The 24,455-nt window shown below is 41.0% G+C and overlaps 1 protein-coding gene across 1 annotated transcript; it reads right to left on the reverse strand.

Annotated features, from left to right (window-relative positions):
• Positions 1-1,585: 1,585 nt before the first annotated feature.
• papolg (poly(A) polymerase gamma) lies at positions 1,586-23,844 on the reverse strand. The gene is made up of 24 exons (XM_047351701.1): positions 23,453-23,844; positions 21,308-21,466; positions 19,421-19,487; positions 19,262-19,343; positions 17,351-17,460; positions 17,129-17,182; positions 15,392-15,503; positions 15,222-15,311; positions 14,936-15,074; positions 14,720-14,792; positions 11,765-11,885; positions 11,590-11,674; positions 8,872-8,925; positions 8,659-8,778; positions 8,461-8,570; positions 7,114-7,235; positions 6,860-7,017; positions 6,601-6,779; positions 4,995-5,197; positions 4,816-4,899; positions 4,214-4,273; positions 4,030-4,133; positions 3,822-3,922; positions 1,586-3,527 (listed from the first exon to the last, which is right to left on the reverse strand). The coding sequence occupies exons 1-24, from the start codon at positions 23,467-23,469 to the stop codon at positions 3,352-3,354; spliced, it is 2,580 nt and encodes an 859-aa protein (XP_047207657.1). The 5' UTR covers positions 23,470-23,844; the 3' UTR covers positions 1,586-3,351.
• Between the last annotated feature and the right edge of the window lie 611 nt (positions 23,845-24,455).

Here is a 24,455-nt window from a genome sequence, read left to right on the forward strand (position 1 = left end):
GTTCCTGCTGGAAATGTGATCAGCATCTCCATAAAGCTCGTCAGCAGAGGGAAGCTTGAAGTGCTCCAAAAGTTCCTGGCAAATGGCTGCGTTGACTGTGGACTTTGGAAAACACAGTGGACCAACACATGACATGGTACCCCAAATCATCACAGACTGTGGAAACGTCAGACTGGACTTCAAGCTATGTAGATTCTGTGCCTCTCCACTGTTTTTCCTGACTCTGGTACCTTGATTTCCAAATGTATTCCAAACTTTACTTTCATCTAAGAAGAGAACTTCGGGGCACTGTGCAACAGTCCTGTACTTTTTCTCCTTAGCCCAGGTAAGACACTTCTAATGTCGTTGGTTAAGGAATGGCTTCACAATCAGGATTGATACATTTATAGCCTATTTGTAGAATTTGCCTGTGGCTCTTGATGCACCGACTCCAGCCTCAGTCCACCTCCTTGTGAAGCTACCCCATACTCTTAAATGGATTTTGCTTGACAATCATGTGGTCATCCCTGTTGCACTTTTTCCTTCCACCTAACTTTATATGAATACAGTATTTACATTCTTCCACAATTTTCCACTTTGGGGATCGTGTTCTTTTGTTGATGTGTAATTCAAGAATCAAATATTTCTGCTGAAAATATGGCCAACAATTATAACCTTGGTTCCTTTACACAAAAACACATTTTCCAACATGTTTTTTGGAGACTTCAAATGGGTTTTTGCAAAATTTTCTTTACAAGAAAAAGGCTGTAGTCTAGCCACCTTACCCATAGCCCAGAGGAATGAAGAATGCCAGAGATGACTCCATTTATTATTTTGTGCAATGCATGATACTGTCACTACCGTGCTTGACAGTTGATAATTATTGGGATAATCCCAATCTCTGTTGGAGAGAATCCCCAATAAATTCCTTAGAGATAATGTAAGACTGCTTATTCTAAAATCAATTTTGCTGTTTTTAATGGCATTAGTTACGTGTTAATTTGTGGTCAAGCTGAAGAATTATGATGTATTACTTTTTAATTATTCCATCCAACTCGTACAAATCTTGATTCCTAGCAGCAATTATAGTCCCACAGCATGACGCTGCCATCTCCAAAATGTTGACAATATTCTGAGTTTTTAATGGAAATTGATGTTGCTGGTTTTCTCCAATCACTAAATACAAAAACCGTTACACAGCATGATGGTGCCACCACCATGCTTTGCAGCTGGTATAATATTTCACAACAAACTCAAACGCTTGGATGGAGATTAAAGAAATACATATTTATTCAACATAGTTGTTTTGATGTATGCTAGGGATCATTATGCTGTTGATTTGACGTATCTGGAGATGGTTCACTTCCATCGTTTCATACGGTTATTCTCTAGTAGTAAAACAGTCCCAGAGCATAATGCTGCCACCACCATGCTTGCCAGTTGGTGCGGTGTTTGGACTGAAGAAATTAAATAACTCAAAAACAAAAATGAATGACATTCATCTCCATGACATGTGGATGTAAACTTCCTGGAGAGGAAACATGGGAAGGATATTCAATGCAACATAATACATCAAAACAATGAAATAAAGCCGGACACAGTTTCGTTTTTTTTTTTTTTTTTTAGGGGTTTAATGGATGTATGATTCATTTAAAGGAAGTGGTAAACACATACAAAAATACCCTTTCAATACATTTTTAGAAACAAACATCTAGATGACTTGTGTTAAATGTTTCTGAACAGCAGAAATGAAAGAGTGGTGCAGCTATGAATGCTATTAAAATAAAAGATCACATTGTACAAATATGCATATATAAATAATGTGATAAGAAAACCCCCAATTATGACAACGATGCCTTATGGAAAGAAAATGGCCCTCTGGTAAATTTTAACTTGGGAAACTGATTCTGGAAAAAAAGCATTAATGAAGCGAGAGCATGCCTCAGTAGTGGCATCACTCGACACATACAAACACACAGGCACTCAGCTTCTACAAGAAGAGTTGGGGGAAATTAAGTTATCTTCAGACGCTGCCACCTCATCCCATCAACACCCCACACAACCTGTGGACCCAGGAGATGCCTTCTAAGAACCTCCACAGGAGGCGCAGAGGGTTAGCACCCAAAACAAAGGGAATATTTTCTCTCTTACACATCAACACAACCATTGTTAAATGCTTGCACACAGCCAGCCATACATGCGTGCACACTAACAAAACTCCTTAAAACAAATTTCAAACCACTCCCCCCCCCCCCCAACCACAAAACACCAAAGACTTGCCAACGAGGCTCGGTTTGATCCGAAAGAATCTTTACAGTAAGAATTGTGAATGTTGTGGAAGGGGAGTATGGATGTGGTGGCAGGGATGGGGGGCATTGATGCTGTAAGTTCTCCTGATTAGCTGTCAATCCCAGAGATAAATGCCGAACTGGTAATTAAACACATTCTTGTTGACCTTACCTGTCGATCTGTACGCAGAGAACTCACCGAACAAGGCCAGCAACAAGCAGAACACCATGGAGAGGAACACAGTACACAGCGTTCTGGCATCGTTCTTCTGTGATGTGACAAAAAAAGATAGAAAAAACAAAAAAACATTCCCATTCCTGTCATAAAAGGATAGTTTCCCTTGCTCTTACCAGCTCCTGAGGAGCGGCTACCAACTGCAAACCCAACACTAATTTAGGAGAGTCCAGCTTAGCAGGTCCATGAGAGCTGGGGATGTGTTTTTGTTAAACCAAGTAAACCTTCAATAAATGCAGCCTGCAACTGTATCCAAACTCGGAGACGATTTGTTGGTACAAGCAGTAAAGAAAAACAAAAATAAATTTTTTAAACTTTTTCTTTTTAGATAAAACTACAATAGAATAATCAAAAGACTTAATGATCTTTTGTTTTTTTTTTTTAAAGACAAAACGTTATGTACATCAACATTTACAGTACAGGTATCTGTGTGGAGGAAATGAGGGAGAATGACCAAACATCAGCGTTCTCTCCAGCAGAGTCAATAAGAAGAGGCTATTTTTTAAAATGTCATCGGAAAAGAAATGAATATGACATGAAGAACAGCTCACTGCCCATGACTATGTTTTTTAACACAGATGGAAAAGGAAGTGAAGGAGTAAAAAAAACGCTGCTGCTGTAGTTCTCGTGTCATGTCTCTGTGACTCCGAGTGGGACAGCGCTGACAGTCGCAGATCCACGGGAAGAAAGTCTAATCTGACAGATCTGAGCTGAGGTTTCTGTCCTGCTGCGTCACGGTTCACACAGACCGACCTGAAAACGCTCCCCCGTCCCGTGTAGAGGCGTCGCTCTCTGTGTTTGGCTTGACCGTTGAGGCCCACTGCTGCGCGGGTAACAAATGCAGTCTGTTCAGGCTATGTGAATCCGGGCCTTCTCTGTTTCTTTCAGCCTCTTGGCCTGCTCCTCCACAGATGGAGAGTGGGGTCTCTTGGAGGCTGCTCCGTTCAGGGGGTCAACAACTCGGCTGACCAGAGTGGGGATGGAGCTGCCGACTGGGGGCACCGTGTGTTTGGGTGCAACATGTTCTACAGAGGTAAAAGATAAAAATGTATCTCTGGTCCAGTCACATCAGTTTTGAAAATACAGTTTGCACTACGCTACCTTGAACCTCTATTCCCCAGAGCCTTTTCACCCAGGGTAAATAGGTGAAAAGGGTTAGAATTTTATTCTAAACTTAATTTTCTGTTCAAACTGTTGATCTAATAGGTTGTTTTCTTTATTTCCCTTAAAATGCTTCCAACATCAAAATAGTTTTGAAACCATTTTTGCTGCGTAAGAATCCCCCCGATGGGCTGGACGATAAAGAAACAAGGACTCACTTGAGCCGATGACAGGAATGGACATGCCCTTCTCTTCGCTGGCAGCAGGAGCATCTGAGGTGAGGGTGCCCTCAAACACTGGAGGCTTGGGAGGTGTGATGCTGCTCACACACATCAACACAAACCACAGAATCTCAATAATTTCCCTGCATATTACCAGCTGTCCAGCAACAGCAGACACTTTAAATATAATGCATCTAGAACGTACCTGTGACGGTTGAGGGCCAGTTTAATGGAATTCTTTACGACGCGACAACTGTTACTGGCGGGGAGAGGTGAAGAGGCGTCAGGCAGCTCCATGCTGGGAAGTCTCTGAGGTGGAAAAAAGCGACATAAAAGTGTGATTAAACGAAGCGAAACGATAAACAGACTAATCTATGCAACTTGACTACCTGTGTTCTTGAGGTATCGATTGTTGGAATGGGCTTCGCCTTGGATCCACACAGAGGAGGCTAACAGAGAAGAAATAATCTGTTAATTAACCTGATTTTACATGATTCAGAGTTCCTACAGTTGTTCTGTCCAAATTCCAGGTTTCAGTGTTCAGTACATTTCTGGTTCGTTATTATTTAAGTTTATTAACAGAAGTGAATTTACTGCAGATGTTTTTATTGATATCAGGCCTCCAGCACAAAACCTGTAAAAACCAAAGACTGTAAAAATTAGGTGGACAGATAAAAATGGATAATACAAGGATGGATGATGGACAGTCAGAACCATGGAAGGAACGTATAGATGGAAAGATGCAGTGGTTGTTAGATGCATGGAAGGATGTTTTGGTGCTTGAACATTTGAGTGGAGAGATAAACGGATTAATAGATGAATGGAAGGAAGGATGAATCGTTACAACAATTTGAGTGGGATATGAGTCTGGAAATACAATTATTTTCCATACTTAATTTTCTTTTTTCACACCTATCTAGACTTGTGAATGTTCCGGACCATTGGAACCGTGATGATAAGAGAAGGTAACAGAAAACGGATGAACACTCACAGTACTGGGTGCCTCTCCATGTGGACTGCAGTCAGAGGATGGTGGGTACGGCTCTTTGAACGTCGAGTCATCACTGGAAACCACCTGCAGTCAAACACAGAACCAGCTCTGCTTCATTTCTATTCCAACAGTAGACCGAAATAGTTCAGCTCTTCCTGAGCCGAGAGCTCCTTCCTTACGTCTGCGTCTTTGTGCCTCTTGGCCAGGTCTTCCTGCGTGGGGGAGTGAGGTCTCTTGGCAGGAGCTCCGGGGGTGGACTCCTCAAGGCCATTTGGCTCCTCTTTAGGGCTGCTGGCAGCACTGGGCTTTACGTTCCCACTCAGGACTGTGCTGATGGAGGTGCTGGCTGGTGGAGAGGGAGGCCTTGCTTTAGCTGAAGCCTCTGTGGAATGTGAGGAGAAGGCATGATGAATTTCATGTTTGACTGAAAAAATATTACTTGTCATTCAGAAGATGATAAAAACTAAAAGCTGAATATTAGAGACATTGATATGAGTGTATGGTACACCCGGAAAGTGTTCACAGTGCTGCACGTTTTCCACATTTAGTTATGTTCCAGCCTTATTCCAAATACCATCAAATGAATCTCTTTGCTCAAAATTTCACACAAGAAACTCCATTATGACCCCATTAAGACGATGCGAAAAAAGTTTGAGACTGTTGCAAATTTATTACAAATAGAAAACTAAGAAGTAACATTTATGTGCGTATTTAGCCTTTACCATGAACCTCAAAATTGAGCTGAGGTGCATACCGTTTCCACTGACGATCCTTGAGATGTTTCTACAGTTTAAATGGAGTCAGTTGATTGGACATGATTAGGAAAGACACACCCCTGTCTATATAAGGTCCAACAGTGGACAGTGCATGTCAGAGCACAAAGCATGGAGTCAAAGGAATTGTCTGTAGACCTCCAAGACAGGCTTGTCCAAGGGCACATATCTGGGGAAGGATGCAGAAACCTTTCTGCTGGTTTGAAGGTCCTAATGAGCAGTTGCCTCCATCATTTGTAGATGAAAGACACACCTTAATAAAAGGAACATGGTAGCCAGTCTGGAGTTTGCCAGAAGGCACCTGAAGGACTTGGATGATAAGACAATTCTCTGGTCTGATGAGAATAAGATTTAACTCTTTGGTGTGAATGCCAGGCGTCATTGTTGGGAGGAAATCAGCCACCGCTCACCACAGGCCAATCCCATCCTATAGTGAAGCATGGTGGTGGCAGCATCATGCTATGTGGATGTTTCTCAGCCACCGGAACTGGCAGACTAGTCAGTATAGAGGGAAAGATGAATGCAGCAATGAATAGAAGGATCCTGGACGAAAACCTGCAGAGCACTCAACCTCAGACTGGGGCAACAGTTCGTTTTACAGCAGGAAAACGACCCAAAGCACAAAGCCAAGAGCTCAAAGGAATGGGTACATAACTCTCACTGAATGTCCTGAAGTGGCCAAGCCCGAGTTCAGACTTGAATCCGACTAAACATCTCTGGAGAGATGTGCTGGATCTCCCATCCAGCCAGATGGAGCTTGAGATGTACTGTCAAGAAGAATGGGTGAAACTGTCTAAAGACACGTGCGCTAAGCTTGGGCAATCCCATTCAAAAGACTTGAGGCTGCAACTGCTGCCACAGGTGGATCAACAAAGTATCAGGCAAAGGCTGTGAATACGTCTGTAAATGTGATGCAGTGCAGCGCTGTAAATACTTTCCAGATGCAGTACTGAAATAGGTGCCAATCTATGACATTTTAATCCACTTGAGACAATGAGAGGGATGGACTTGCCCTGTTCTGTATCAGCAGACGACGCTCCTGGCTGCACGGTTGCTGCTGTGTTCGGTGGGACGCCGGATGCTGCACTTGTTGGTGGCACGGTGGCTGCAGCGCTCGTCTGCGGCATGGCGGCTGCTGCTGCGCTTGCTGCAGGGGAAGTCTCGACAAAAAGCTCCTTTGGAGGGCTTGCACTGCAAAAGAGGGAGGGAAAAACACTCAGCACCATGCTGTGAGGTGAAGCACCGACACAGAATCTAGAAGTAAATCCCACCCGTCTTCTGTGTCTGATACAGGTTTAGGGGGTTTGCTGGTCGGGGAGCTGAAGGGAGTCCCTGAGTCTGTGTCTCTGGAGCTGTCCAGGTGGCTGCTGTCCAGAGAAATTCGTTTCGAACTTCCCCCGTTTGAGCTTCGGTTCAACTCTGCTATGCTCTGTGGAGAAGAAGAAGAAGGAGAAGAAGAAAGTGAACATAAAAACCAGAAACGGACACTTGTAATAACAAAGAAAAACTAATAAAGACAACTGACTCGTTTCTTCTTCTGCACCAGTTCAGGGGGGAGATACTGATGGAGTTGTTTCTTCTTCACGTGTGTTGCTTCGATTTTCATCCCATCTTTCAGCATGTTGATGTTATTAGCTTGTCTGTACACTATAGGGAAGTATGTGTAATTAGAACTGAAAAACATACTGACTTCAGACTGAGAAGATCTACATTTACTACGTGGGGCTTTTAATTATTTATTTGGAGCAATCGTTTACCAGGGAGAAATGATAATACAAAAAATACTACAGCAATTATTTTTTAAAAACAAAGATTGGATGAAGAACTTTTAATTTATGATGAATTTCTTCTTCTTGAACATCTTTCTGTGGCCATCAGTAAGATTCTGGAATAATTCTGGCTGGATGTGTATTTTGGATCATTAGCCTTTCAGTCAATTCTATCCAAGGATGAAAGATCTGGCCGAAACCGTCATGGTCAGATAAAAGGAAGCTGGTTGCGATGTTCAGGAACCCAGCAACTACGAGGTTCAAGCCTCCCATTAACTGGGAGATGCTGGAATACCAGAACCACTGCAAAATGGACACCTTTTAGCTTGACTAAAATTTACAGCTGCCCTGTTTGGACACAATGACCAGTAGTATGTTTGGTGGAATCAAGGTGAGGCTTTCAAACCTAAGACCAATAGACCAACTGTTAAGTTGGTGTGAAGTTAAACATCCTGCGGCACCACCATGCTTAACAGATGGTTGAAATATGGTGTTCTAGCAGGACGACGACTCCAAACATGAATCAAAAATGAGTATGGAAAATAATAAATAAAGCATAAGTAAGCTTCTGCAACAGCCTTACCAAAGCCCAGACCTCTACCTTAATCTATGCCTATAAACCAGATCCATGCCAGAAACCAACAGATTTACATCAGCTCTACTAATTCTGTCAAGATGAAGTGGTCAAATATGCAGCCTTTTTTATGCCAGAACCTCATAGATGGCTACAAAAACCACATGGAATGAGGACCAACTTGTTAAGGGACATTTAACCAAATGTTAGTGGGTGTGTATGGGTTTATTTCAGCCATTTTGTATAACTCTGACTCTGCTTTGATTAGAAAAACAATCCATAAATTCAGATCTGTGTCACCTATTCTTGTTGTCTAAAATGCATTGAAGATGTTTGACATATAATCACTATGTCCAAAAATAACAGTTCAAATCAATCATTAAAAGGCCCACAATCAACCTGACACTGATAATCAAGATTAGTGGTTGTAAACGTTTGACCACAACTTTGACTCATTAAAATTTGCCTTGGGGACAATTCTGCAATTTAGCAACTGGAAGACAATGTCTGGAGATGTGGGAGGACCTACCAGTGTCCGTGAAGGACTGGATGTCAAATGTTAGGTCAATGTTCACGCTCTCTGCCTTCTCCACCTTCTTGAAGATGATCCCAATAAACCACATGGAAACAAAGTCGTTTCTGTCGCAGAAACACAAATTTAACTGTTTGCAGGACACAACCTGTATTCTTGAGGCCTTTCTGTTAGCAAAGCGAAAGTTGTACTCACTCGCTGCGGTTCTCTTTGGACCCAGGGAAGGACTGAGGGTTGACATGAGCCAGTGTTATGTATTCGTTCCTCTCGAGGTTTCCCACAAGAACACGGATCTTTGACTCAACGAGGCCGATCCTGGGGAGAAGCGTTGATGCATAGTCAGGCTTACTGTAGACCAATACAATGTTTGGTGTCTAAGAGAGAGTTATGCAGCTGACTAATACTTACCATTCTAAGTGGTTTTCTTCTGTGGATGCACTGGCAGTAAGAACAATATAATGCCTGTTGGGACAAAACACAAGTTAAGCCATCAACCTTACTGACACTTTAAAGCAGTTTACCATTCCCAGTGATCTGAGAAGAGTTAAGCCTACTACACTTTGTGATCAGTTTTACAGGACACCCAAGTTCAATTCTAAGACTGTCCTGCTCAAATAGACGCAACTTTTTCATCCCATTTGCCCCTTTATGTTTTTGCACACAGAACAAAATGCTGAAGTTTGGTGTGCTTGCACAGGAAAGAGCAGGACAACCACCGCAACCGTGTTCAACACCAACTAAAATCAATTAACAGCTTATTTAGAGTACCTGGTAACAGTCTTTACACCAGTTGAACTCGTTTTGTCATGTTAAAACCACCTTCGTTGTGTTTAGTTGGATTTTATGCGATAGGCCATTACCACGGTAGTTCATAATAGTGAAGGGGCAGTGAGGCGTGCATCTGTATTCAACCCTCAAGTCAATACTTTGTAGAACCACCATTAACAACAGCTTCAACTTTTTGAGGGTATGTGTCTCTACCATTTCCTGCACTTCAAGATTATTTTTACACCAGTATGTAAAACCTTTTATTCTTCAAGCTCTGCCAGATTGGCTGGGCTGTAAACATCACTTTTCAGTTCCGGCCACATATTCTCAATTAGATTTCAGTCTGGACTTTGACTGGGCCATTCTAACATGATTATGCTTTGATTCAAACACTTTCATTGTAGCTCTGGCTTTATGGGTGTTGTCCTGCTAAAAAGGTGAACCTCAGTCCCAAGTTTCCCATAGCCTCCAACAGGCAAACTAAAGGGGAACTCATGCGGTTTGCTTTTCACAATGTTATTCTTCTTGCCACCTCCTGGCCCTTTCCCTAAAGGCCAGAACTGTGGAGTGCACAATTAATTGCGTTTGAATACTTTAGAAATCACTACAGGTCCTTCTCAAAATATTAGCATATTGTGATAAAGTTCATTATTTTCCATAATGTCATGATGAAAATTTAACATTCATATATTTTAGATTCATTGCACACTAACTGAAATATTTCAGGTCTTTTATTGTCTTAATACAGATGATTTTGGCATACAGCTCATGAAAACCCAAAATTCCTATCTCACAAAATTAGCATATTTCATCCGACCAATAAAAGAAAAGAGTTTTTAATACAAAAAACGTCAACCTTCAAATAATCATGTACAGTTATGCACTCAATACTTGGTCGGGAATCCTTTGGCAGAAATGACTGCTTCAATGCGGCGTGGCATGGAGGCAATCAGCCTGTGGCACTGCTGAGGTCTTATGGAGGCCCAGGATGCTTCGATAGCGGCCTTTAGCTCATCCAGAGTGTTGGGTCTTGAGTCTCTCAACGTTCTCTTCACAATATCCCACAGATTCTCTATGGGGTTCAGGTCAGGAGAGTTGGCAGGCCAATTGAGCACAGTGATACCATGGTCAGTAAACCATTTACCAGTGGTTTTGGCACTGTGAGCAGGTGCCAGGTCGTGCTGAAAAATGTAAATCTTCATCTCCATAAAGCTTTTCAGCAGATGGAAGCATGAAGTGCTCCAAAATCTCCTGATAGCTAGCTGCATTGACCCTGCCCTTGATAAAACACAGTGGACCAACACCAGCAGCTGACACGGCACCCCAGACCATCACTGACTGTGGGTACTTGACACTGGACTTCTGGCATTTTGGCATTTCCTTCTCCCCAGTCTTCCTCCAGACTCTGGCACCTTGATTTCCGAATGACATGCAGAATTTGCTTTCATCCGAAAAAAGTACTTTGGACCACTGAGCAACAGTCCAGTGCTGCTTCTCTGTAGCCCAGGTCAGGGCGCTTCTGCCGCTGTTTCTGGTTCAAAAGTGGCTTGACCTGGGGAATTCGGCACCTGTAGCCCATTTCCTGCACACGCCTGTGCACGGTGGCTCTGGATGTTTCTACTCCAGACTCAGTCCACTGCTTCCGCAGGTCCCCCAAGGTCTGGAATCGGCCCTTCTCCACAATCTTCCTCAGGGTCTGGTCACCTCTTCTCGTTGTGCAGCGTTTTCTGCCACACTTTTTCCTTCCTACAGACTTCCCACTGAGGTGCCTTGATACAGCACTCTGGGAACAGCCTATTCGTTCAGAAATTTATTTCTGTGTCTTACCCCTTGCTTGAGGGTGTCAATAGTGGCCTTCTGGACAGCAGTCAGGTCTGGCAGTCTTACCCATGATTGGGGTTTTGAGTGATGAACCAGGCTGGGAGTTTTAAAGGCCTCAGGAATCTTTTGCAGGTGTTTAGAGTTAACTTGTTGATTCAGATGATTAGGTTCATAGCTCGTTTAGAGACCCTTTTAATGATATGCTAATTTTGTGAGATAGGAATTTTGGGTTTTCATGAGCTGTATGCCAAAATCATCCGTATTAAGACAATGAAAGACCTGAAATATTTCAGTTAGTGTGCAATGAATCTAAAATATATGAATGTTAAATTTTCATCATGACATTATGAAAAATAATGAACTTTATCACAATATGCTAATATTTTGAGAAGGACCTGTATATGCAAAGGTCTGTAAACAAAACATTTTACATTTACCACATCCAGATTTTTCTGTTGCAATTTTTCATGTGTTGCGAGGCGGTTATGGTTGTGTACGACACATTTGAATAAAAAAAACAAAACAATGAACACCTACTTGTACTTTTGGAAAAAGTTGGGTGGTTCAAAGAGCTTTGGCCATTCTGCTTTGCCTTGAAGAATCTCATCTGTGACGCTGAGACCTGATCGTGACGAGCCACAAAGAGACATGAGTCATATGAGAGCTTCAGCCAAACACATTCAGAGGCCCTTTCAGAGTAAACCAGAGTTACCATGTTTGAACTCCTCTGTCATAATGGTGCGTGTTGATGTGGAGACGTTGTACGTGGAGTTCTGCTGGGGGTAGGCGGGCGTGATGATGGGCATCAGGTGGTATCTGTCAGAAGGGTTCACCTAAAAAAGAGGAACAAGAGGTTAGTTTCTCTTAGAGACATGAATTTATGCAAAAAAGAAAACCTACACCCACACTCGAGCCCAACAAACTTAACTGATCATGACTACTTCCCTGTTTTTTTTTTTATTTTGTCCTCGATGTGAGGCTGCAGAAAATTAAGAAAACAACTTAACAGAAACTTTAATGCTTCAAAAACAGGACGGGCTTCCATTACCGAGCCGAGAATCCTCTGTGGACGGTTTTAGTAAACACAGTAATGTTTTATTTTCCAGTAATAAAACATATGTCTTATATTAGCCTGTTTACATTCATTTATAAGGACATTTAAATAAAACCATGCTGTACAATAAATATAAACCCGCTCAAACAGGTGCAGAGGCGACAAAAACAAACGAGATCTGGGATGAATAATTATCACTTGGATGTGAGCATCAAGTATGAAAATATCGTGACCAATGAGCACCAAAATGGATAAATGAATCTTAATTAGAGCCATTTACAGATCCAGCCAGAACTACAGATGGATGTATGTTGTTTTATTTTAAACAGTACAAACATTACAGAATTTTAAAACAATTCACACCGTGCATTACTATTTTGTTTGCTTCCAATTATTCTCAAGGCAACTTTATTCATTTCTCTAATACTTCATATCCCAAAGAAGCTCTCACACATAGTGCAAATGTAGGCTGGTCTTTTTCATGACTTTACATTTATTTTGACTGAACCAACAAAAAAAACACAGACAGGCAAATTAAATACATTTATTGCTAAAGGAACACAAAATATTACACAACACCTGCAAATGTTTGAAAAAGTGTATTTATTTTAGGTAACAGAACCATTTTACAGAGAAAGTGGCAGCTCAGCGCCCCCTGGTGTCTGAATGTAACCATTTATTGCCTACAAGTGAAACCGAACTAAAAACGGGCCATACCAGAGCAGCTTTCAACATTAACAGCCCGTCAACTACAATCCAGTTGGTTTAAATACTCCTACGTCAGATCTGATTTCACAGCACGATGGGTACACATTAAAGGTCATTTAAAAATGACACCTACTACTTAGTAAATTTGATTATCAAAGCTATTTTATTGTAACAATTAAATTAAAAAAGTGTAAAAATTTGTTGCACAAAGAAATATATTTCAAGTGTTTATTTCTGTTAATTTAGATTTGGCTTAGAGGCGACTGTGGCTCAGTAGGAAGAGTAGTTGTCTTGCAATCGGAAGGTTGTGTGTTCGATTCCAGCTTCCTCCTGCTGTATGTCGATGTGCCCCTGGGCAAGGCACTTCACCTCAAGTTGCCTACCGATCTGCGTATCGGTGTATGAATGTGTGAGCGTTAGTGAGAGCGATTGGGTGAATGTGGCTCTAGTGTAAAGCGCTTTGAGCGGTCTGTATAACTGGAAAAGCGCTATATAAATTCAGTCCATTTACCATTTACAGGTAATAGAGCCCTTTTAAACCCAAATGAAACAGAAACGTCGGCCTATTGAAAAGTATGTTACGGTACATGTAGTAGAAGCAATGTCCTACGCTCTGTTCAATCCATCATCTGAAAATGGAAAGAAATATAGGACAAATGCACTCCTACCAAACATGGCCGTCCACCTAAGCTGACAAGGAGAGCATTAATCGGAGAAGCAGCCACCAGGCTCATAGTAACCCTGGAGGAGCTGCAGAGATCCACAGCTCAAGTGGCAGAGTGTGTTGACAGGACAGCCAGTGGTTGTGCACTTCACAGTTCTGGGCTTTAGGGACTTTAGGGTCCAGGCCTCTTTTGCATGATGAACTACACCAATGCAGCATGGAGGCAATCCGCCTGTGGTTCTACTGAGGTGTTCAGGAAGCCCAGGCTGCTTTGACAGCGACCTTCAGATCATCTGCATTCTTGGATCTGTTGTCACATCTTTCTTTTAACAATACTCCATAGATTTTCTATGGGGTTCAGGTCAGGCCAGTTTACTAATCAATCAAGCACAGTAACAACGGGGTCATTGGAGCAACTTCTGGTACCTTTGTCAATACAAAGTCCTGCTGCAAAATTAAATCAGCATCTCTATAAAGCTTGTCAGCAGAATGAAGCATGAAGTGCTCAAGATTTCCTGACAGATGGCTGCATTGACTGGACTTCAGAAAACCCAGTGGACCAACACCAGCAGATGACCTTATACTGGACTTCAAGCAACGTGGATTCTGTGACTCTCTATTCTGGACTCTCAATTTCCAAAATGTTTTTTTTTTCCATCTGAGCAGATGACCTTGGACCACTGAGTAAGAGTCCAGTCCTTTATCACCTTAGCCCAGGTGAGAGGCATTTGATATTCTCTTTGGTTTAGGACTGGCTTAACACAAGGAACAGTTGAAGCCCATGTCCTGACACACCTGTGGGTCGTGGATCTTGAAGCACTGACTCCAGCAGCAGTCCAGGCCTTGTGAATCTGCAAACACCCGGGCACAACTTTGCTTCACAGTGCTCTCAAGCACCCGTTGCTTGTGCACGTTTTCTACCACAGTTTTTCCTTCCACTCAACATTCCATAACAATGCTTGGCTGTGAGGCCCATTCATGAAACATTACAGGAATAAATGCTTGAAATATACCATTATCTGCATGTAATGAATCTTTATAGAGATTTCCACTTTCTGAATGGAAATAAAGCAACTTTTTTATGACATTCTAATTTACCCGACATGCAGCTGTATGCAAAGCAGATCAGTTATGATCTGGATATCTACAAGCAAGAGGGGGCAACCACTAGTGTTAAATCAGAATATGACTGGAGATTGTCCTTAAAATAAATCCAGAAACAAACCGCCATTCATACTCACTCTAGGATCCCAAACAGGTAAATTCAGATTACTGTCCTCAGGTTGTTTCAGTAGCACAGGATTCGGCCACTCCCTGCAGGGGGGATAATTACGAACACAGTAAATAAATACTAGCATACTGAAATACAGAAATTAACTGAAGGTACGATATCAAATGCTGCCATCAAGTTCACGGGGCTCAGGGGGACTTCTGAACTCGAAGAAGAGGAACCTCACCATTTGGAGAAGACCAAGAAAAACTTGTGGACGAGTGTGGCAGCTACAGCGTTGGGGTAGAGCTGGCAGGTCCTGGCCACCAACATGGCCCATGACACTCCACCCAGAAAGCCCAGTATGTTGGAATAGATTCCTCGACCTGCAGTCACAAAACAAGACACAGAAAAGAAGTTAAATACTTGCTTTATTCACAAGAAAAGCACAGTTTGGTGATAAATATGCCCCGCTCCCAGGTTATGTCTTATTAATCCCTTAAGCCACATGAGTGGATTTGAGGAGCACTTACGTTTCGCCCACAGTTTGATGGCTCTCAACGTCAACCTGAAGTTCTCTTTGTTAGGCACCAGGTATAAAATTTCATCTGTTACTCGACAACCTATAACAAGAAAAGTATTTTTAAGCCACAGACTCAGAGCATGAGAAACATGCTTAAATGCGATACAAGGGGTCATGTACCGTTGAGGCTTCGGATGCACCGAATGTCCAAATTCTTCAGCATAGAATCTCCTCTCAGGTCCAGGTTGTCTGGAATGGACTGTAAGGCCAATCTGGCAAAGAGCAGGTCGATCTGCCAACATGGAGACAAGCGAATAAGATACATAGATTAAACATTACCATCAGCTCGTAGAATTACTGGAAACATGAACTGAATAAACAACTACCAGTCTGACCTGACTCAAGTAATATTAAGAGAAAATAAAAAAGTTAAGGGGGTTTATGATCAAATAACAGGCTGCATAGTAAATGTGTGTTTTTACAAACTGATAAAGGGTAGTGAGAGAGATAAATCTCTTCTAAATATTTTGGGTGAAAGGCTTTTTAGTTATGATCAGGGTCACGTGAAGCTACAGTGACTGATAAGTTTCCAGTAAACTGTTAAGAGTTGAACCATCGCATAGAAGCGGAAAGCCTCTACTGAGAGGAGACCTTGTTCCCTCCGATCTGCATTTCTGTCCTTCTGTACCTTTGACCAAATTACTGCAAAAAACCAAACTGAGCTAAAGTGCATAAACCTGCTTCTCACAGGGAAGCGAAGGTGCAAGGCGGATGTGCAAGAACAAATCCCTGAGTTCATGCTAATGGGAGTCAGATACCTTCCTCACTTTAGAAATCGACACTTTTCCAGACCAAAACTCCAGAATTCCCAGTTTATATGTTCACTCCGAGTCTCTGGCAGATACATTTACAGTGGTCAGGCTTTAAATATGGAGCCTGAAAAATCCACAGACTGCTAGGGAGGAGCGCAAATGGAAGGATAGACGCACAGAAAAGGACGGATAAAGAAACGTTTTCGTGGATGGAAGGACAAAAACAGATGGACAGAAACACAGATGGATGGTTTGACGCACAAATAGATGGACTGATTGCCAGACAAATGGATATAAAGACACTGAACAGACAAGCGAGTCCATGTTTAAACAGACGGACAGCTAGACAAATGGATGAATCGACAAAACAGCTGAGCGTACAAATCAAGCGGACAGACCAAGGAACAGACGAAAGAACAAACAGTTGGACAAATCGACACATTGTGAATAGGTGGATACATGGACAGATGGACAAACTGGTGGACTGTCGGGCGGGTGGAAAGACAAACGCATGTATCCAACTTTTAGACAATGACATAAGGAATAAAGTTTTCTAGACCATCTTCTTTTTAGACACTTCTTTAAACCTGGAAAATACTTAGAAAATTCCATCTTTTTCCGGACTAAGTAGAAACCCTTTTTCGAGGACAAGGAACGTCAACCGTCTCTTTGGAAATCCAAATTTGTTGGAATAAAATGTGAGCGTGGTGCTGCGTGCTTTTTGAGGACCTCTTTTTACCCACTGGGAAACTAAAACTAATACGCTTCTAATTTTTAACCGTCTCTTTACTTAAAAGGGTCCATAACAAAATGATAAAGAAAAACAAAAAAAAACCACAAAGATCACATGAATCAAAGGTTGTATCACAAACTGAATCTTATACCCTTAATTTAGCTACGATTAGCTGCAGAACTTCCCAGGGTGTCCATAAATACGCAACTGATCTTGCAGCCCGTGCCACGAATGTGTCCGTTTTCCATCTTTAAAAGCGGAGGAACGGGTTCGTTGCAGAAGTTTGTTCGGTTAGTCAATCAACTGCTCACACCCTATAAACCTGCTCAGTGTTCGTCTGTGTAAGGATGTAAACAAATATTTGTGGCTCACCTCAATCCCATCAAATTTGAATTTTATCACTGGTACAAAAGCATCCTCAACAGCCTTGAGGGGAGAAGAGCAAGAAACAGACAAAAAAAAAAAGAAAAAAAAAAACAAAAAAAGAAAGAAACAGTAAGAAAACCGATTAAAAAGTTTAATTATTTTAACAAGTTTAAAAGAAAAAGGTTGTCAGCCTTTTTTCCCCACTGAGAACGTGCAGAAAATACTCACCCTGAGGTCTTTGATCTCTTCATGCTGTTTCAATTTCTCAAAGAAAGACTGGAAAAAGTCAGTTCTCTCTACATGCCGTGGAGCCACACACAAGGCATCAATATCAGCTCCTACAGCAAGCAAATGTTATAATCTGAGTAATCTATACGGGACATAAAATTCAACCGTAAATCACAAGGTTTATGCCTTTGACACTGAAGGGACAGCAGTAAGGATATCTAGCTCCAACAGGTGAAAACAGGAAACTGAACTGACGCCACATTAATCTCACAAACCAATACTTAGAGATGTAGCAAAGTTTATAGAAGAAATGTTATCAGAGCACGTCTACAGAACACGTTCTCGCCCACGCAGTGTAAACATTTCCAAGTAGAAATGTATTATCATTAGAACAATGAGTGTGTGTATAGTTGCGACCCAGATAATTATTCTACGAAAAAGGTACAGGGAGACAGGAAATGCCGGAAGCCGGCTGTGATTACAAAGTTAACAAAATTACATGTAATATAAGGAAACAACGGAAAAACTGTAGTTGGTTTGGTTATTAATAAGACTAAGGGAGGCTCAGTGTATACTAGTACTATAATACTCGGTAGGTACCTTGCTGGTATCATGTACCATCAAGTACCTACATAATATAACTGCCGGGTATTTAATCTATAGATACCTGAACCTTTAAGTGTCATCCAGGTTTCCAATATGTGCTATATAGGAACCCTTTAAGTACAAGATAATAATAATAATAATATAGACTTTATTGATCTCAAAATGGAAAAATTATCCTCTGTATTTAACCCATCCTTTAGGGAGCAGTGGGCTGCCATTGGGCAGCGCCTGGGGAGCATTCAGGGGTTAAGGGTCTTGCTCAGGGACCCAGAGTGGCAGGTTGTGGGTTTCGAACCAGGGTACTTGTGGCCTCTTCAGGATGCACATGCCCCTCTTAACCACTAGGCCACCACTCAGGATATGTACGCTGTAGCTATACGGTCAGTATGTATGAATAAAGACCCTATTAGTGTCTCCTAACTGCCCTAACACCCCTTTCAGTACCCTCTAGGTGCCCCTTAAGAACAAGATAAGCAGATAGTACCTCGTGGTACCATATGATAGTACCATACGTAGCCACTAAGTGCCCTATAAGTATCTGGGCAATAACCTTTAAGTACTCCATGGGTGCCTTCTGATGCACCCCTAAGTACCTAGTATACACTTTACACCATATTAGTACTCCATAGAAACCCTAAGTACTGTGTATTATATATTTCTACCAAAATAATATGAAATAAACATTTCATATTATTAATCATATGAAACATGTTTATTTCATATTATTCTACCAAAATAATATGAAATAAACACATTTAATCCATCATATTTGCAGTTTTGTATGAATATATTTGACCTTTCGTCTTTGCTTGTGTTGTTTTTTTTCCTGGGCAGATTCACACTGAAGCCCTCTGGCCACAGTCAACAAGGTTTAGTCCTCACTCTGACCACAAAAACCCACAAAAGAATATGACAATGCAAGCCAGGGTTTCTAATGAGTGGACAAACTGAGCTTTTTCACATACAATGGTGATAGACACCTTGTTATGACTATGGCTGAATGCTCTGTTACCACTAAAAGTCAACCTCACCTCAGGTCTTTCTAACAAAAAGAAAAGCATCAGAAAATTACAGCAGGGTGTTCAACTCCAGTCCTCACTTTTCAGATGCTTTTCTGCAAGAACGCAACTGATTGGAATGGCTCAACTATGTCCTGAGAATGTCATCAGGTTCTGTAAGAACATGCTAATGACCCACCTAGTAATTAGGGTGATCAGAATCCTGGAAACATCTAAATCATGCGGCACACCAGGCCTTAAGGTTCAACTTTGAACACAACTGAATTACAGCAATAATGCCACATACCTTTTGTGTGCACTCCAAGTCTGTAAGAACCAAACGTAAATATCTTGCCTCCAACACAACTGATAGCCGATGGTGGAAGGTTCTATTGGACAGAAACGGTTATTAATGACATAAAACAGTCGCAGAGCGCGCCTTGCAAGAAACCGCAGACCAACATACCTTTAATTCACTGATCTCTGCAATCCATTCTTTAACTAAGTCATTCAACTTCCCAAGAACAGCAAGTCTGAAAGGAGAAACTGCAGATTAACATGTGCATATTTACTAAACCAGGGTTCCACACAGAGTAGTTGATATTGTTACAACTCTGAGCACAAGCACATAGTTGAATCACAGTGTACAGCAAGGAAAATCAGAAAAGAGAGAGGGAGGGAGTATTTTTATGTCAAAGAAAAGGTTAATAAGGCAGAAATAAATCTACAGGATGGGGAGGAAACCTTAGCATCAATCTCTTGTCATGACTCACTGCGAACTTTTCAGAAAAGCGATCTATGAGACTCAGACACATCCCAGTCTCAGAGCAACTGGCTGTCACTCTAAACTGGTAGGGTAATGTTACTCAGAAATAAGCCCAATTTATCCACGTGAGATGAGTGAGTGAAGACCTTCAGAAAAGGATGTTCCTCAATGCCTTCATCATAACCTGGTGGTCAGGTTATGATGAAGGCATTGAGGAACATTACATGTAGCTTTAAACAAACTGATATTTTTACGAGGTGGCCAGTTCATAATAAGAAATTACATGTCCACTGTGATGTTACTTAGACTGTCAAATTTCAAGGAAAGACAATATCAGACAAGAAATGAACAATTAAATTTGTGTTCATTTGATAGAAATGTTCTTTCATTTTATGTTACCGACAATCAGCAATCAGAAAGCCTTCCCTCTCTGTGCCATAATATCCTCAGAGACAACTTCTTTACCATCTCGATATCAAATTAAGCCCAACTACCCCAAAGCTCATGAATAACAGGACTTGAGAAAAAATATTGACAGATTATGTGCCAAAAGCTAGCTCCACTAAGCCTATGTGCTCCACTGAAAAAAAGTGGAGTGCTTTCTTCAGGTCAGGGGTCAGCCTCTGCCTGAGAAATGAATCCGAACAAAAAGACCCAGATCCCGGATAACAGGAGCAGAAACAAGCTTTCTTCATGAGGTGCCTCGGCGCAGCCTTGGAGATGAAACAAGGAGTCCATCGTCAGCTAGGATCTCAGAGTAGAATCACTGCTTCTCCGATGTGAAATTGTTTAGTTGAGGTAGTTTCGGCATCTCATTGGGATGCCTCCTGGCAGCCTCCCATTGGAGGTTTTCCAAGCATGTCACACAGGAAAGAAACCCTGGGGCAGAACCAGAACTCACTGGAGGGACTATATATTTCTGATGGTCTGGGATCACCTTGGGATCCCCCCAGAGTGAGCAGCTCGGGAGAGAGATGACTGGGTTTCACTCCTGGACCTGTTACCCCAATAACCCAATCTTCACAAAAAAATAAAATAAAAATAAACAAAAACTCAAGGGATGCATTGATGGGATATTCACCGTGTATGTGACGGATCCACCTGCTGCTTTTTAAATACACAAATCTAAGGATCCATACATCTTCTCTACTGATTAGGGTAACGGAGGCTTTCCCAGCAGGCAAGTCCATCCTTGATAGGTCCATAATGGAACCAACACACAGAAACAGACAACTATGTATGCATTTAAACTTTAGTGCAATTAGAAGTGACCTGTGAACCCAAACTGCAGGTCTTCAAACTGTGGGAGAAACCACAATACTCTGAATACTGGGAAGAACATGCAAAACTCCCTAGCTGAGATTTCAACCCATGACCTTCTAGCAACAGTTGTCATTTTGCCATTTTATGACACTTGACAGAATTTGAAGAAATTTTCTAAAATTGATATAAAGTCATGTAAATAAACTTGAGGATTTTTAGCTGGTTCTTTAACTGTTTTGGTCAAATGTACAAGCACTATTCCTCAGTTTGTCTGAAGCACCGATTTATTTGCTTTACAGTAACGACACACACTAAAAATCTCACCTGTGGTTCAGCTCCTCTTCATCCTCAAAGACACCGAAAGGTTTCATAGCATCACAGAGCTTCTTGGTGTACAGGTGGTCTATTTCTCGCGGCGGAGCCAGGCTTATGGCAGAGGTGATGCCATAGTGTTTCTGAGGCTGCTGCCCACCAGGCATGGTGCTGCGTGGGAAACAACACATGAAATGACTCTCACTAAAGCTATGCTTAGCTCTTCTTTTTATTAAGGTTTCCACAGACTGAACAACATAAGGTGCCATAAACCACATATGAGTAAAGTACAACATTTTTAAACAACAAATGAGGGGAGATTCTGACATGCTTAACATGGCTTAAGTGCACCATAGCAACGATTTGATCAAATTTCACTTATTAGAAGAGATGTCTGGCATTTCTTTCACGATTAACCCGTTTTCTTCAGTTAGGAAGAAAACAAGAGAGAAGACCAATAATGGATGTTTTTTAGTTGGGATTTCTTTTTAGAGGTATTGATGAAAAGCAAAGCTTGATGGAAAGTTAGCGATCATGGATGGTTGTTTTAAGCAGACTATGCTGCATTAGGCCTTTTCCTTCTAATAAAAACTGTTAAATGTGGCACATCTGGTAATATTTTTTTGTTTTTAAAAGGTGTTTGTGACAAGTGATGCCTGATAGAAATTTGAAAACACTGACAGTTGTTTCAGGACATTTGGTTAAATTGTGTTATTTCCCAACAAGCAAAATGGAAGAGCAACTTGCTTAATGTGAGACCTTCTCCACAATATTTGGACAGCATTCCAGCTTTTATTATTTTTTACAACTGTCAGTGATCAAGACATGTACATGAGAAAATTGGTGAACACTGACCATTGGTTTGACACATTAAGCCATGTTTGGCCTTTTCACTTTTTTGTTTTAAAAAGATGCTTTGCCAACTATGAACCTTAATGTTCAAGTACCTACATACCAGGAATCCAATGATTAAAGATGTAAGCAGGTGCTTTTGTAGACCAAGCAAGTTCAGTGTCAATTAAAAAACTATTTTCGCCCTAATTTTCAGAATTTACTTTGACAATGAATACAAGCAGAATGTTCTCCACAGCTCTTTTTCATGTTTAAACTATAATATTCTCAAGTAAAGTTGACCTAAACCTGAAGAAAGGACTATTACAAGTAAATTAGCTGATTTATTCTGACCATATTAAATAAATAAATAAATTGTATATTTAAATAATAAAGTTTCGGGTCAAATTTTTCACAGATGTGAAGTGCAAAGTGAGCGACAACAACCATCCCAGAAGGTTAAATTTCAAAATGTTGCATCTTTCTTAATTTTTACTTTACATAAATCATCCTTGTATCACCTGAAAGGATTTAGTCATTAAAACAACTTGTTTACACACACACAAAACTACAATAATTTGTTTCCACGATATTTGGATTTTAGTTGGGATTTGGAATAATTCAAAAGTTCTTTTAATGCCCTTTGTAACGAAATAACTTGTTTTGACATAAAACTCCTTACGTTTACATAGCCGCTGATAAAAACATACTTCTTTTGTCACAATATTTCATTTCAGACATAACTGAATGTCTCCCGTTTGGAATATTTGAGTGATTTTAGTTTATCAGTTTCAAATTTATTGCCGGGAATCTCTGTAAACTTAAGACTCTCCGCTGACAGCAACGAGCGTAATTAGCATCACTTTACCAACAAGCTTAAACTATTATATTTTCTATATAACTTCAAATTTAGAGAAGAGCTTTGATAAATTCAAAAATAATGGAAAAAAAGTTTAAATCTGATCATGTGGAAACCTCTGCCAGGCTGCTAGCAGAGAGGCTACAAACAGGTTGGAAGAGCTAACAAACTAGCAAATTTAGCTGGTTAGCAAGTTTTTGCTGGCCGATACGGAAGCGGAGGTTTAATTAATTACCCTCTTTCCGGTTAAAGCCATTAAGAGTTGACGATTACCTCAACAAAAATCTGTAACTTGTAATTCTTCATTTTTTGCAAAAGTTTAGAAAAAACAAAGAAGCTAACCAGCAAACGGCGGCTGCAGGCCTTGTTGTGACAGCTGGCTAGCATTAGCTTTTAGCCTATTCTTCATGAACGCGAGCAGAAAACCCGCTCTGAAAGTAAAAAAACGCCCCCCATGCATGACTTACCTTGACATTTCTTTCATGACACTCTAAAAAGCTTGCACTGTTTTTGTTTTAAATCCGTAAAAAAAGAAACTAAGAAAGTCAGCCAGGGGGGAATGACAACAGCCTCGACCTGATTTCAACAATGGTCACTTTCCCGAGAACAGTTCAAACCTTCCCACTGAACCGGAATCACTACTTGGGAGCTAACGAATCCGCTCGTAATCCCGAAGGAACATTCATATCTAATTTATCCTCCAAACCCTGCGGAGTTTTTGGAGATGGTAGCGACCCAAGCACGCGTTTAAGTGCTGTTGTGGGTTATTTTTAGAATCCAAACTACCAATATAACGGTGTTTGTTGCCCGACGTCTGCGCGCACCACGCTGAACAACCACCGTGAAGAGGCACCGCCTCGCTGAGGGCCACGAGTCACGTGATCACGGCGCCTCGACGTCGTTACGCAATGAGGAAGTTTAGTTTTCTGGAAAACGTCCGTAGAGCTCAATTTGATCCCTTATAACCTTCATTTATAGAATAATGGTGTTGTTTTATGTGTAAATAAATCTCTGTTAATATAGCTGACAGCGACAGGAGTCCGAAGAAAGTTTTCATTTTTCATTTCACAACACCAGATTTACATTTAAAAAGTGAGCCAACAGTTAATTTCAACAAGTTGACACTAAGAAATAGATTGATAGTATAAACAAAGAGTATTTTATTGTGAAAGTATTACTTCTAATGCACATTATCTCAAATCCAAAATGTTAGGAGAGGAATTCTGTTTAATCGTCGGAAATCCTGCTAAAATATGTTTGGATTTTTTTCGCTTACTTTGTCTAGAGATCAGCTGCTGCTTTACGGAAAAAGAGAAACATTTCAAAACTGAACAGTTCTGAAATGTTTCTTTCTTGTCTGAAATGGACCTTTCTTGTTGACGATGCAGATAAACACAATTTATGGAGTCATGTAATATGATCAGAGTAAGAAATTAGGGAGCAATTAATTAAACTGTTCCATCCATCCAT

The sequence above is a fragment of the Girardinichthys multiradiatus genome, chromosome 22, assembly GCF_021462225.1.
Source record: "Girardinichthys multiradiatus isolate DD_20200921_A chromosome 22, DD_fGirMul_XY1, whole genome shotgun sequence".
NCBI classification, from domain to species: Eukaryota; Metazoa; Chordata; class Actinopteri; order Cyprinodontiformes; family Goodeidae; genus Girardinichthys; species Girardinichthys multiradiatus.

Bases quoted from the DNA above. Each gene is read 5' to 3' on its own strand.
- papolg (XM_047351701.1), bottom strand. The intron at 15,312-15,391 runs GTACATGACCCC...TTCTTGTTATAG, and splicing joins GTGCATCCGAAGCCTCAACG to GTTGTCGAGTAACAGATGAA. The intron at 11,886-14,719 runs GTGAGTATGAAT...CCTCTTTTTTAG, and splicing joins TACCTGTTTGGGATCCTAGA to GTGAACCCTTCTGACAGATA.